The sequence below is a fragment of the Coturnix japonica genome, chromosome 4, assembly GCF_001577835.2.
Source record: "Coturnix japonica isolate 7356 chromosome 4, Coturnix japonica 2.1, whole genome shotgun sequence".
Classification (NCBI taxonomy): domain Eukaryota; kingdom Metazoa; phylum Chordata; class Aves; order Galliformes; family Phasianidae; genus Coturnix; species Coturnix japonica.
Window position 1 is genome coordinate 31,736,305 of NC_029519.1, and position 13,110 is coordinate 31,749,414.

The window sequence follows — 13,110 nt, forward strand, 5'->3', positions numbered from 1 at the left end:
TAAAAAGCCCAAATAATATAGTCCTAGAGTATTCAAATTTTATTTAAAAAAAAATAAAATACACTCTTTTTTGCTCACACTCATAGCATTGTTGTTTGCCTTCTAGACTAATAAATGCAGCATGCTTCTACTGCCTGTAGTCCCCAAAACTTATAGCTCCATATTTTTTTATTTGGTATCCCCTGTGCTGTCCTTAATGACAGCATCTTAGACTTAGATATTTCTCTGCAAGTTGTAACAGTTAAGTTTATATTGCATGAGCAAATTATGATGAGGAATACGGAAATTAGATGCTTAGTAATAGGTCAATAAGAAAGTTATAAGCAATGGAGGAGGTTTAGTGTTTAGGCAAACTTCCTTTATGCAGGGGGTGGGTGAGGCAGTGGCATAGGCTGCCCAAAGAAGCTGTGGATCCCCCATTCTGGAAATGTTCAGCACCAGGCTGGGTGTGGCCATGAGCAACCTGATCTGGTGGGAGGCAACCATGGCATGAGGTTTAGAGCAGGATGGTCTTTAAGATCCATTCCAGCCTAAGGCATTCTATGATTTATATGGATGTCTTCATCACACAGTAATCCTTACAGAAAGATCCAACTGGGTGTATGATAAATTTATAGTACGGTTCTCAATGCATTATTTTTGATAAGCAAACATTTTTGATAACCAAATACATGCTGATAACCTATTGGGTGCTGAGGGCAGAAAATTCTGTGATTTATTAGTATTTTACTTTCAGCTAGCTTTCCTAGATATTGTATCAGTAGACAAAGCAAAATGCTGCTGTTACCATATCACTGAGAAAATTACCCCTGATCTTTTTTCCTGAAGGAAAATAGTGCAAATCCTGACTTCTTTTCTGAAATCTGAATATTTCAGGAGATCTGTATCTAGTGCTGAAATGTTTAAGCACAATCATTATCTGTAAGCCAAAAATAGGATATTATAAAGAGCCAATGTAGTTGTAAATGTCTTGAGTTTTATATGCGAGTATTTTGTTTCTTCTTCCAATTAGTCCATCACAGAGCAGTGTAATTACTTTGAAAGGTCATTATTATAACTAAACATTTTACTGAGGAAAATGGACTTCAGTCTCTACGTTTGTCTCACTTTTATATTTAGTTTTGCAAGTACATTAGTACTGTCAGAGTTCAGGCATATCACGCAGGTTATGTGCTTTTGAACCCCTGAGCTCTTTATGGTCTAAGTAAATCTCATGCTTTTATATTTGTTATCACCCATTAGCTAGTGATCCACTGTTCTCTTTTTTTAAACTAAGTGCAAAACTATGGTGCATATGCATATGTATAACTTTATTCCCAGTAATATTCTTTATTTTGTGGTTTGTTTTTGCTTTGTTTTTTAAAACCAATAGTAATGCTCCAAACGATTGCATGCCCCAAACTTTGTAAATATATCTCTGTACTAGAAGAATGTAAAGATTCTGTTCTTCATTTATAGTTGTAAGATGAATTTATTGTCTGGTAGTTTGTTGTGTTTTTAGTCTTCAGTTTCTCGGTAATTTAATTTGAATTTATCCTCTTGGATGTTTACCAGCACAACACACAAAAAACTTGGTTGGCATTTCTTCTCCAAAGGCGTTTAGACTTACATGAAGTCACATAATTGTCTGGATCTTCATTTACACAGAGCTGTGTTTGGCAATAGCTTGGCTACTAGGTTCATTTTTATGTACAGCAAACTGAGTTATAATCAATGGTTATATTGCTAAGCGATAACCTGTACCTAATTGTTTACTCAGTTAATATCAGAATTACTACTGTTGTGATGGATATGGGGGTAAAAAATATTATGCATGAGAAGAGCAGTTTATTTTTCACTGAATATCTGTAGGTTTTGGGTTTTTTGTTTTTTTTTTTTTTTTTTTAATACTATCAAGATCCAGTTCTCTACAATAATGATTCTAAATTGATATATCTCAAATGTTCTTTTTTATGTGAAAAAAGATAACATTTTGTAGGCATACCTTAACTGGAAAAAAATGACCTGTTAGGAACTTCAGTTAAAAACAAACAAAACAAAAATGCTTAGAAACCTCAGAAAATAATGAAATGGACTTCTTTGCAGGGAGCTTTTGACATTTCTGTGTAGTATCTTTGGATGAATTAATTTGTTTATGCTGCAGCTTTAGAATGTGTCATTAAAACTACAACACATGACAAAGGAAAATTGAGTTTCATTAATGTAATAATCTCACACCACGTGAAACAGACTTTTCAAGTCAAGACCAAAGTAAAAGCATGAAACCTGTTTTAACATCTATTTTGATATTTTTGTAGGATGGAATAAAAGATGAATGCTCAGTGCTGAAACTGCAGCTGAAGGAGAGAGATGAACTCATAGCCCAGCTTCGTGAGGAACTGGTAAGCAAGAGAAACTACTTTAGAAAAAACAAAACAGAAACAAAACAAAAAACAAACAAACAAACAAAAAACTTTGTTTGCCTGATAATGTCATTCACTGCTACCAAAACTCAAGAAACATAGTTTCACTTCCCCTGCAGAATCACTAGCCTGAGGCCACATTAACCAGAGAACACTGACTGTGCACTTCCAAAGACACTTCAGCCTCTGAACTGGCTACTATCAGGAGGCACTGATAGTAGAAATTTCCTCCAGAAGATTGTGTTGACAGTTGTCTTACAGTATCAAAGAGGCGTTAATCAGTGGCAAAGAAGTAGCACATTACTTCATGCATGTGCTAGAAATCTTGAGAAGCCATGTACATTTCCTGGTGAATTGTAAATACTTGTCCCACGAAGCGTTTTTCATGTCTACAGGACTGTCCAATAAAAAATGAAGTATTTTTTTCCCTCTTAGATAGGTGTGGACTTTAATTTAAAAGAATTAGTAAATGTTCCCATGCTGAATCTTTCCTTGCATGAGCTAGCAATGCTTGAGTACTACCACTTTAATAAAAGAGAATACTCTCAAGCAGCTGAGGTAAAATAAGCAATATAGCAATTAGAAATACTAAATGTATATAAATGTATTTTATTTTATATAAATGTATTTTATTGTGCTTTTAAGACTGAGCTAAATTAATTTTAAAAATCTGGGTTTTTTTATGGAATATGATTAGAACATATGTCTTCATTATTGTTAATTATAGGATGGGGGGATTTTCCTCTTCATCTCTCAGAATTAGGGAACTTACTCCAAAGAAAAAGCATATATGGTTAACATATTCAAGATGTTCAACATGTATGTTGCTACCAAGGAACTTGCAAATGTGCACCAAGGATTTTGTATAAGCACCCCACAGTAGGTGATGTTATTTCTGTAATCAGATCTAAATTTTCTAATCTAGCTCTGGGGTTCTTGTACCTTTCTGTCTCACACCTGGTGTCTAGCGCAAAACTTGGGCAGAATGAATTCAGGTCCATCTGTAACCAGAAAGATAGTCTGCAAAACTGAATAGACAATGTCAGGCTTAGATGAGTAATTAGAAGAACTAGCCCTGTGACCATGGCAAAGTTACACTTCATCTTTCATATATATTAAGGAAAATTAATTGTGTTTTTCTATCTGCGGAAACAACTAAGTCTGATGTTACATGGAGAAATGTAGTGCTGCACAGGGATGAAAGATTCCTTTGTAATATTAACATCTGCAAAGTAAATACAGGTCATCAATATTCTTTGTTTCGTATTTGGCTACATTAAAAAATGATGTATTATGTAATTATTATCTAAAATTAAATGACAAAATGGGACACTAGGAACATCAAGCTTCTGCAGTCTCAGAGCATTAATTTTATATCAGCCTTTCTCGAAACATATGTTATTAACTAGCTGACAGCTTTGTCAGTGTAAAATTATCCTGTATTGATACAGTGAGCTGTAGCTCATCTGCTGATAGTTGTTGTCAAAGTTCATTTGTGTATAAGTCAGTTGCATGAAAAAGACCCATAGGAACTTTAGTTCTTCTATCACATAATAGGCAGAAAACTACATCTTTGTATGGTCACGAAATAAGAATTTCCATGATTAAAAGTGAATATCATGTGTTTAATCCATGATTAACTGACTTCAGTTTTGATATTTTAGGATTGCATATAAAACAAAACAGAGTGAGAGAGGGAGAATAGAGATGAAAGTTTTGAGATCACAGTCAGTCATTTAAAAATTTAATTTTGAAAGGAGTATGTATATCTCATTTACTACTATTGAGCTAAATAAAGCATGATGATTCACTAAAATGAAATCTAAGTTTCTTTTTTCATTGGACACAGCAAGTGATCAAGTATCAGCTACTCAGCTCTACTCATCTATGTTTATATAGTTTTAAAATCAATCTTTTTTTTTTTTTTTTTTTTTTTTTTTTTTCCAGTGTGATTTGAGCACTTAGAACTACCCTAAGTAGAAAATATTTTCATGGTATTGGGCAAAAATAACTGAGTGCTGCCTACAGTAACATTTATTCTACTGCTGTCATTGATACAGAAGCATTAACACTGAAAAATGAGTGTTAACATCATTATCCTTTCAACATCAATGTCCTTGTGTAACTTGAGTCATGCATGTTGTCCCATTGAAATAAAAAATGTACTGAGGCAGCTTGGCTGAATTCTGAGTAGATCTGGAGGCAAAGTTAAGCCAGGTGATAAATGCCCCTGATAGCTTAGCTCTTGGAGGGTATTTTTCTGCTGCAGTGTTGCCTCTTTCAATTTGCTGTTGTTGTTGCTTCTTTATCAAATGTACAAAACAAAAACTTGAGTTCTTTCCTTTTATGAGCTGCCTAGACTAGCTAGTGCTAGCTAACTGAGCTCTATCATAAGCTATAGAAGTTAATGTTTTAATTATAGATATTCAGAATCAGCTTATCAAAAAATAACTGGCATTTTTTTTTTCTTTTATTTTTGCAAATTTTTCTATCTTCAAAACTTACGTTAAAATACTTTGTGTGGGCTTTTTGTTTATATGTGTGGTTGTTTGGTTTGTTTGTTTTTCTTTTAATTATGTGTAATCTATTTCTGGAGTGTGGATTGCTGGCAAGCTTGGTTCTTTAATTTTGTCTGATTTTCTGATTTCAAATGGGCAATAAGCCAGTTGTCTGTAGTTATGAAGGATCATTATTTTGAGTTATCAAGATTTGAAGTGTAACAGATAGCAGAAGATGCACTTGAATCCTGTTTATGAACAGTATATGAAAGGCACTACTCTTAAATGTAAAAATCACCTCAAAATATGCTTGTGCTAATATAAGTGGATTGATAGTCCTGGAATCACAGGTTGTTTTGACAGGCCAAGAGTGAGATTTGGAAAAATGAATTAATGAATTCATGATGAATACAGTTTATGGAATTGTTAGCAAAAAGAAAATTTTAGGCTGACTTATTTTCAAAACTATAAAATATAGTTCTCAAAATTTTAAGGACTAAGTTCTTAATTGGGAAGAATTGCCTTTATGCTTATGAAGAAAAATAATAATAAAAAAAAAAAAGTAACATTCTAGATTCATCTTTACACTGATTACCTGCTTGCTCTATGTTCTGTGGATTTATAGTATTATTTCTGTTGGCTATTTTATGATGGGCTATTACACACTCATGGATAATTTACATAAGAGCAGACAGTTGTAAGTACTTCTGAATCTTTTTTCTTTGACATATTTAGGAAATATTAGGAGCAGAAAAGGAATGGATTAGGTATATTTAAACATTATTAAAGTGTCAGGTTTCTTACCTACTTTTTTACAGGAGAATTAATTGTGTATGTTCCAGAAAAGGCTTATCTCTGCAGTAATTACTCAGTGAATCAGTTCCACAAGACAGACACAAAGTGCAAAAGTGGCAATATCCTATGGCACACAATGGGGATTAGCCTCTGGTTCCTCATCTATGTCAATCCCTTGATGAGAAGCTGCAGTGAGATAGCATCTTTAATATTCCTTGGCACTTGAGAAGATGATTCTGCATATTAGTTTAAGTCCTTATCACAAACCGTTGTCATATTGTGGTGCTTGGCAAAGATCAATGATTATGTCATCAGTGTAGAATAGTGTCCTCCTAGTCTGGCTGAAATGCTGCTTTCCCAGTATTTCATAAAAATGACATTGCAAAAAAGAGCAAATCCAAAATACAGAAATTTCACAAGTCTCCCTAAGACAAAGTGCTGAAGCTTACATTCCTGCAGTAATAGTTCACCTCATGTGCCAGTCTTCAGCACAAGTGTCATTCATAGAATGATGATTTTGAGACACATAGCATTTTACTAACAGACCTTTAAGAAAAAGGAGGCAAATATGATCTGACTTGACTCTGAAATGTCTGAAAACTTCAGCTTTTGGTATGTGTGGGACAAAACATAGGTCTTAGTTCTGCTTTTCCACTTTATTTTTTTTAACCAATTTACATTAATCAGCTTTTAACTCTAAGGAAAATATCAAGATAAATCAAAACACGTAGCTACAGATTACTTTTAGCACAAATGGAAATAGCAGCTTCTTGGAAGCGTAGTAGAAAGGAAAACTTTCTGTGTTGTACTTGATCACTGTTGTGTATTGCATGACCTGAAAGGAAACTGTTACATACTTTTTGACTTTATGACTTTAGATTTTTACTAATTCAAATTTCACTTTAAATGAATGGTGAATATTAGGTTATAATTCCTATGTAGTTTTTGTCCTACGCCATGGCTTGTGTCACAGTCCAGTGGTCTTTGAGCTCTGTGGAGCTGAGCAGCTGTACCTCAGCTGAGGAACCAAATGGGGGTGGCCCTCACCAAAGGAGCTGTGCTGTTGCAGGACTTGGTTTGTACCAGAGCTCAATGGGTAACTGAGGTAAAGGAAAATCTACATTTGTTATAAATGCTAGGAATGAAGGACAAGAAAAAGGCAGCAGAACTGCAAGTGTGATTTCTGTGTAGTTCTGATTACTTAATTATCTTGACTTCTTTTGTGTTGTTTTTTGTTTGTTTGTTTGTTTGTTTTGTTTTTGTAATCTATGTGAAAGACAGATGACAAACATTGTGTGGTGGCACACATCTGTGCTGTCTCTACTATTCATTATACTTCTTGGTTCCCTCTACAGAATAACTAATGCTTTGTTTCCTGAGTTGTTAAATGTGGAAATTTGCTGAAAATATTTTTCCTGATACATTCTCTCAAAACATTACTTAGCTTAGTTTACATGAATGTGACCATAAGACATAACTTTATCTTGGTATCATGTGTTGACATAATATTGAGTTATATATATTTACAAAAGAATGATGAGAGAGGTAATGTTGCTTAAAAAAAAACCAACAAATACACATATGCTGGAAAGCTTGTTTTGCTTCTTAAGATCAGCAGTTTAATTCGTATGTTAACAGTTTCAGTATGTTGCTAAAGGCATCTGTGTGACACATTTTTTACTGCAGTCATCTGATGTGGATGAGTTTCAGATTAATAAACACTTTATCTTCAGTGCTACACAACAATGCTTAATGAATCAACCAGTACTGCTGTTCCTTCCAATAATTAATTTTGTGTTTGAGGAAATATTTTTGCTTTTGAAGATGTAAGGGTGGCTGTCTGTGCAAATTCACTGGAGACCTAAGAAAAATGTTTTGCTGCTCTTTCAATTATAAATTGTCTTCTACAATTTATAGGTAATACTTCACACGGACATCCTTGCTGCACTAAGCATGATTCATAGAAATGTATAAACATGTATATTGGCATAGCAAATATCAGAAATGAAGAGTCCTTGGTGCTTTAATAGCAAAAATTTCATTTTTGTTTACTTTCTAGTGAAGTCCTGTAAGGGAACTGTACTATTTTTGTCTACAGTTTTTGTAGAATTCATGAAATAATTTTTTTTATTCCTGATATATTCCAGCATTTTAAGATTTGAGATCTTTCTATGTCCCTAAATGAGACATTTTGTCGATAATCAGGACTTTCATGGAGAAAAATAACAAGTTTTCTGTTTTCCCATCACTCTTCTTTCAGTTTTAACAGAAAGAAAAGGATGTTTTTTTACGTTATTTCAGATGAGGGAAAGTTAAGAGGTTTCATTTAACCTTTGTTTCAAAGACTAACTATTTTCTCACTGTGAAAATACTTTTTGTTTTATGACATCACATTTCCAAAGGTGGAAGCCTCTCCTGTGGAAAGTAGAAAGGTGGAAACGTTCACCTGTAATGCCTTTGAATTTCAAGGGATTTCACCACAGTGCCAATACAATAAGTGGGGGGTGTATTCTCTGGAAAGATTTCATAAATTATCTGCTTATTAAAGCATGTTTACGCTGGTGTTTTTGTTTTTTTGGTTTTTTTTTTTTTTTTTTTTTTTTTTTTTTTTTTTTTTTTTTTTTTGTTTTGTTTTGTTTTTGTTTTTGTGTGTGTGTGTGTTAGTGGTCTATGAAAACAGTCACCTTTCAGGAAGGAAGCATGTTTCAAGACTGTACACACAAACCTGACAGGTCTCAAAGCAAAAAGTTGGCTTGTGAATTTGTACTTTCTTTGGTAAATTCATTCAAAAGTATATTGCTCAAGTAATCTTCTTTTGAGTTTTAGCTCTTTTGATCATGTAACTGGATGAAATGTTATATTTCTCTATACTTAGTTTTAAAAGAAAAGAAGGTAATATATGGTCAACATCAAAATAACAAATTAAAGAACAATTACTGACTTTTAGCTACATACTAAATTTTCAAGGGGAAGATAAGTTACAAGTTAATACTTTGTTATTCTAAGGTATTACATTTTGAATACCTTATTAGGTTGCTTGGTAGGGCTAGTAAAATCAAAAGCAATAAACTGGTGCTTAATAGTCTTTGTTCAGCTCAGTATGTTGGGTGAAAATATTTGTTTCTTTTTTCTTTCTTTTTCTTTCTTTTTTTTTTTACTCAGAGCAATTGTTTATGAATTATTCAATATATTTGAAATGTACTTAAAATTTTGTTGAGTTTTCTGGCAATAATGCAAGACATTTATCTTATATTTCTCAATTTGACTTACAGATGATATTGTTTTTCTTGAAGGGAGCTCTCATGATTTACCAGAAGAATAATAGAGTTTGCAGGCTATATTATTTATCAGAATTTACTTATTATCAGCATAGGGCTTTATAAAGCCAGACTTTCTTAGTGTGATATTTGTGCTGCTGCTTGCAGATAAGTGTTTCACCAAACAATGCTAGGTGGGCAATAGGGTGCTGTATTACAATTTCAGAAAGAACAAGTGTATCTAATCATGATGGTGAAGTGAAGAGTAAAAAAGATGTCTTTTTGTGAACTTGTTTCAGCATGTTTGGTGAGCTTGTGGAGGAGTTCAGGTTAATAGGCCGGAAAAATAAAAAGTGAAGCAATTAAAGGATGATCTAAAGCAGCAGGAGAGCTCATTGTTGTTCAGCCAAACTACATATTAATCAGATTACTTGTGAGAGCAGGATGATAGATTCTAAGGAAGGGCTGTTTAAAGAGGACTGAGGATTTTTTTAAATTGTCACTAGGTTAACCTTCTAATATCAGTGCAAACAGACGTACTCAGCTTATACAACTTGCTATGCAAGTCCTTCTTCCTTACTAGTCAGTGTGAATAAGTCAGCTTAGATCAGTTTCTGGCATTCTGTGGAATTTATTTTCTTACATTTTGTCTAATTTATGGAAATGGAATTCAGTTCCTAAGGGACAAATATATTTGCTCTTATCTCCTTTTGGATCAGAATCCCTAGGATGATATGGTTCATCAGTTTATTTCTTTCTATCCTACAATAGGTTATTGAGATATCGTCTCCAGTGGTATGTGATCTTTATTTGTCAGATTGGAGTTAGTAACTTCTCTGTTACTGTCTATTTTTTGAATCTTAAAACATGGACCATTCTGCTTAACCAGCAACATTTAAGTAATAACCAACCACAGGGCTTTTTTTTTTTCATGTGTGTTTTTATTACCAAAACCTATTTGTTTTTGTTTGTTTGTTTGTTTGTTTGCTTGTTTTTTCCTGCAAAATCACAAAACCAAAGAGAAACAAGCTGCAAGCAGTCCTAATCAGTAAGATGATGATGGAGAGTGCAAAATGTGCACAACTTGTATGGAATCAAGTACTGGATGTTTATGCACATTATATTATGTATCTGCACAGAAAGGAAGGAAATGTTACGAGTGGTATTGTCAAGGTTATGCATTCAAAAATGCCTGGAATCAGTAGTGAAACATCTACAGAACAGAGGATTTTAAGGTGTTTTTATCTCAGTTCCGCTTGGGCTTTTTTTTCCATTTTTGATAATTCTTGTTATTTTATTTTCATTGTTCATGAGTTATAAAATGTAACTTGTGAGGTCTCTCATATCGAGTTTGGTGAAACAGAGAGAATGGTCTAATGAGGATCACACAAAATGCGGCAAGAGAAGAGGAAACAGACCAAAGTCTAGCAGTGACTTCATTGCCTACCTATTGATATAAACTCACGAGCTATTGATATAAGCTTACAGTGCAATTCGGACAGGGTGATGAGTTGAAATCTCAGCATTTTAAGTTTCAGATATTTTTTTCTCTTTCCCTTTCACTGTTTGTGCACTTATTGTATTCAGATAAATGTCAGTCTCTATCCAAAGATTAAAAAATAGATTTCTGTATACCAACAATTGCCTGGTAAGACCAGTTGTAGAACATAATACTGAGAAACTCAAGGTAACTTACTAGCTCTTGCATTCCAGCAGACTCTTGACATTTTTTAAGTCAGAGTCATCTGCTGTTTTGCCACCTGCCACCCTACTAGTTACTGGAATGCTGTGTTATGCAGTGGCTAATGTTCTGTATCAGTAAACAGATACTGACAATTGTATTTCAAAAGTAGTCCAATAGGTATATGCAAATAAAAAATGTGTGGCCTATCCGACATTTTTTCCTAATATGTTAATGTTTGATTAGAAGGAACTATTATGTGAGGCCACTAAGGATCCAGTAGCATTTTCACAATGAATAGTTGTGTTTTTTTAAAAAAATAAATAAATTAAAATATATACATATGTATTTATGTTCAGGTGTTGCGTGTCAGTTCTATAAAACAATTGCAAATTACATACTTTACTACTGACAAATGCCCTCAAAATTCTTATCTGTGTATTTGTCATGTTGCTACTATGCTTATATGCAACTTGTACTGCTTCAGAGACTCTCCTTGAGTCATTGTGTCTTTCTTTTCTTCCTTTTTTTTTTTTTTTTTTTTTTTGTGTGTGTGTGTGTGTGTATTCCCTACATATTAGCAACTAGAGATTAACTTTTATTTATTTTAGTAGGCCTTTTTGTATTGATTCAGTTCTTTGTTTGCTCTTTGTGCTTGGGGGGATCTGTGTAGTAAGTTTGTGGTCTGATAAACTAAAATGTTGATTAGCATGCAAACTAGTATTGGCTAATTTTTTTACATTTAGCGAGAGGAAAAGTCTACCATATTAGAGACTTCAAGCAAGAAACTTAAAACTGTGGGTAGTTGAAGAAACTTGGGTTGACTTGGTTGTTCAGGGACTTTTCTAGCCACATGTTGAAATTCTCCAAACTTAATCTGCATTCAAACATCTCTAAGACTGAGATATTGACATGTCCTTAGTGTTCCATAGCCGTTTTCACTTCATAAAGTCTAATAATTCCTGCATTGTATTATAAATAGCATTCTGCTCCTCAGAAGATATGGAAAGGGAGTTTAAATTTACAACTAGTTAATGCAGTTGAAAATGATGAAGGAGGCATCTTTTCCCAGCTCATCACTTTTTATGCTGAAATATATGGAAATGCGCATCCTCCCTTTTCTTGTGAGATGTTGACTGCTTTGGATTTTCATATGTATTTATTATGATAGAATTGCATTGACGGTCTTATGCACAATTCTTTGCAGTTCCAAAAAACTAACATTTATAATTTTTGTTGTTAGCTGTGCATAGCGTTGGATTTGATTGTCCATTTTGGATGCCTTAAACTGAAATGTGATATAAAAAAGAAGTTGACAGCATCCCATTTGTGTCTTAGTGCTAGAGCCTCATAGTCACTCATTCCAATGGAGGACTTCAAGTAATGATTCAGTATTTTTCTCATTCAATTGTGCTAGCCTCAGAGTGGCTGTCGTCTATGCCTCACATAGGGTAGGGAAGTATCTTCAAATATGCTGCAAACATTTTCACTTTGTAGCAAGTGTCTTAGGTTTTATTAATGCCTGCATACTTTCTTTTAGCTGAAATAAGAAGTCTGTTAAAAACAAGCAGACAAATTCCATATGAGAACTAAAAATGTATCTTGTTGTCAAAGAACAAATTTTATTTACTGCATACTTACTATAATGATGCTCATTCATCTGTGCATCTTTTCTCCTTGTAACTTCCTACTTCTTTTCACATCACTGTTAAGAAATATCCTCCACATGCCAAGCAAAACCCTTTAAAGTGTTTAATGGAAATCTGTAGATAATTGAAACTGAAATTAGAGCTGACTTTACCCATTTCTCTACAAAACTTAAGTATGAAAATGATAAGAAGAAGGAAAGCTCTCATTTCTTCTCATTGTGATTTATCTGTCAATAAGTGCTAGGTCTTTAGCTGGCAGACATAAGTGTAGCTTCTTGATGTGTTGATGAGCTGTCCTGATTTACAGCTAGTCCTGTCATGGAATGCCTAGAGGGGAAGAGTGTAAGTATCCATTTTGTAGAATAATAGAGTGCTTCATATCGTTAATAATGTGCTTTTGATGGACAGATATATTCGTGTATTACCTGACATGTAGAGATTGTTGGCAGCTTACTTTGTCATTTGTTAGATCAGATTGTGCATTTTGATTCAAAGAAGATTTATATACTGCATTAGAAATACAAGAGTGCAACAAAGGTCGGTGTTACCTAAGATGCATGTCTTTTTTTGATTAATGGTATGACTTTTTTAACAAATAAGCAAAAGGACAAGCAAAAAAATCAGAAGGTTAATAATGGGACATGTCATCACGCATGCAAAACTCTCCCTGCCTATGAGCAGAAATTTGAAAAACCAAACCAAGCAACAGTGCATGGTGTATAAATGATGAAAAAATATATATATTTTGAAGATTTAGTTATTCTTGATCTTTTTTTGTTTGTGGTAGCTGAAGAACACAATAGCGGCTATGAGGGGGCAATCACAATA

General features: G+C 33.6%; 1 protein-coding gene across 4 annotated transcripts in view; it reads left to right on the forward strand.

The window, feature by feature from the left end:
- CCSER1 (coiled-coil serine rich protein 1) overlaps positions 1-13,110 on the forward strand; it is a 581,898-nt gene that overhangs the window by 333,171 nt on the left and 235,617 nt on the right. For all 4 annotated transcript variants that reach the window (XM_015861337.2, XM_032444181.1, XM_015861338.2 and 1 more), the window contains exon 8: positions 2,298-2,381. In XM_015861337.2, coding sequence (XP_015716823.2) covers positions 2,298-2,381 — 84 coding nt within the window. The remainder of the gene's footprint in view (positions 1-2,297; positions 2,382-13,110) is intronic.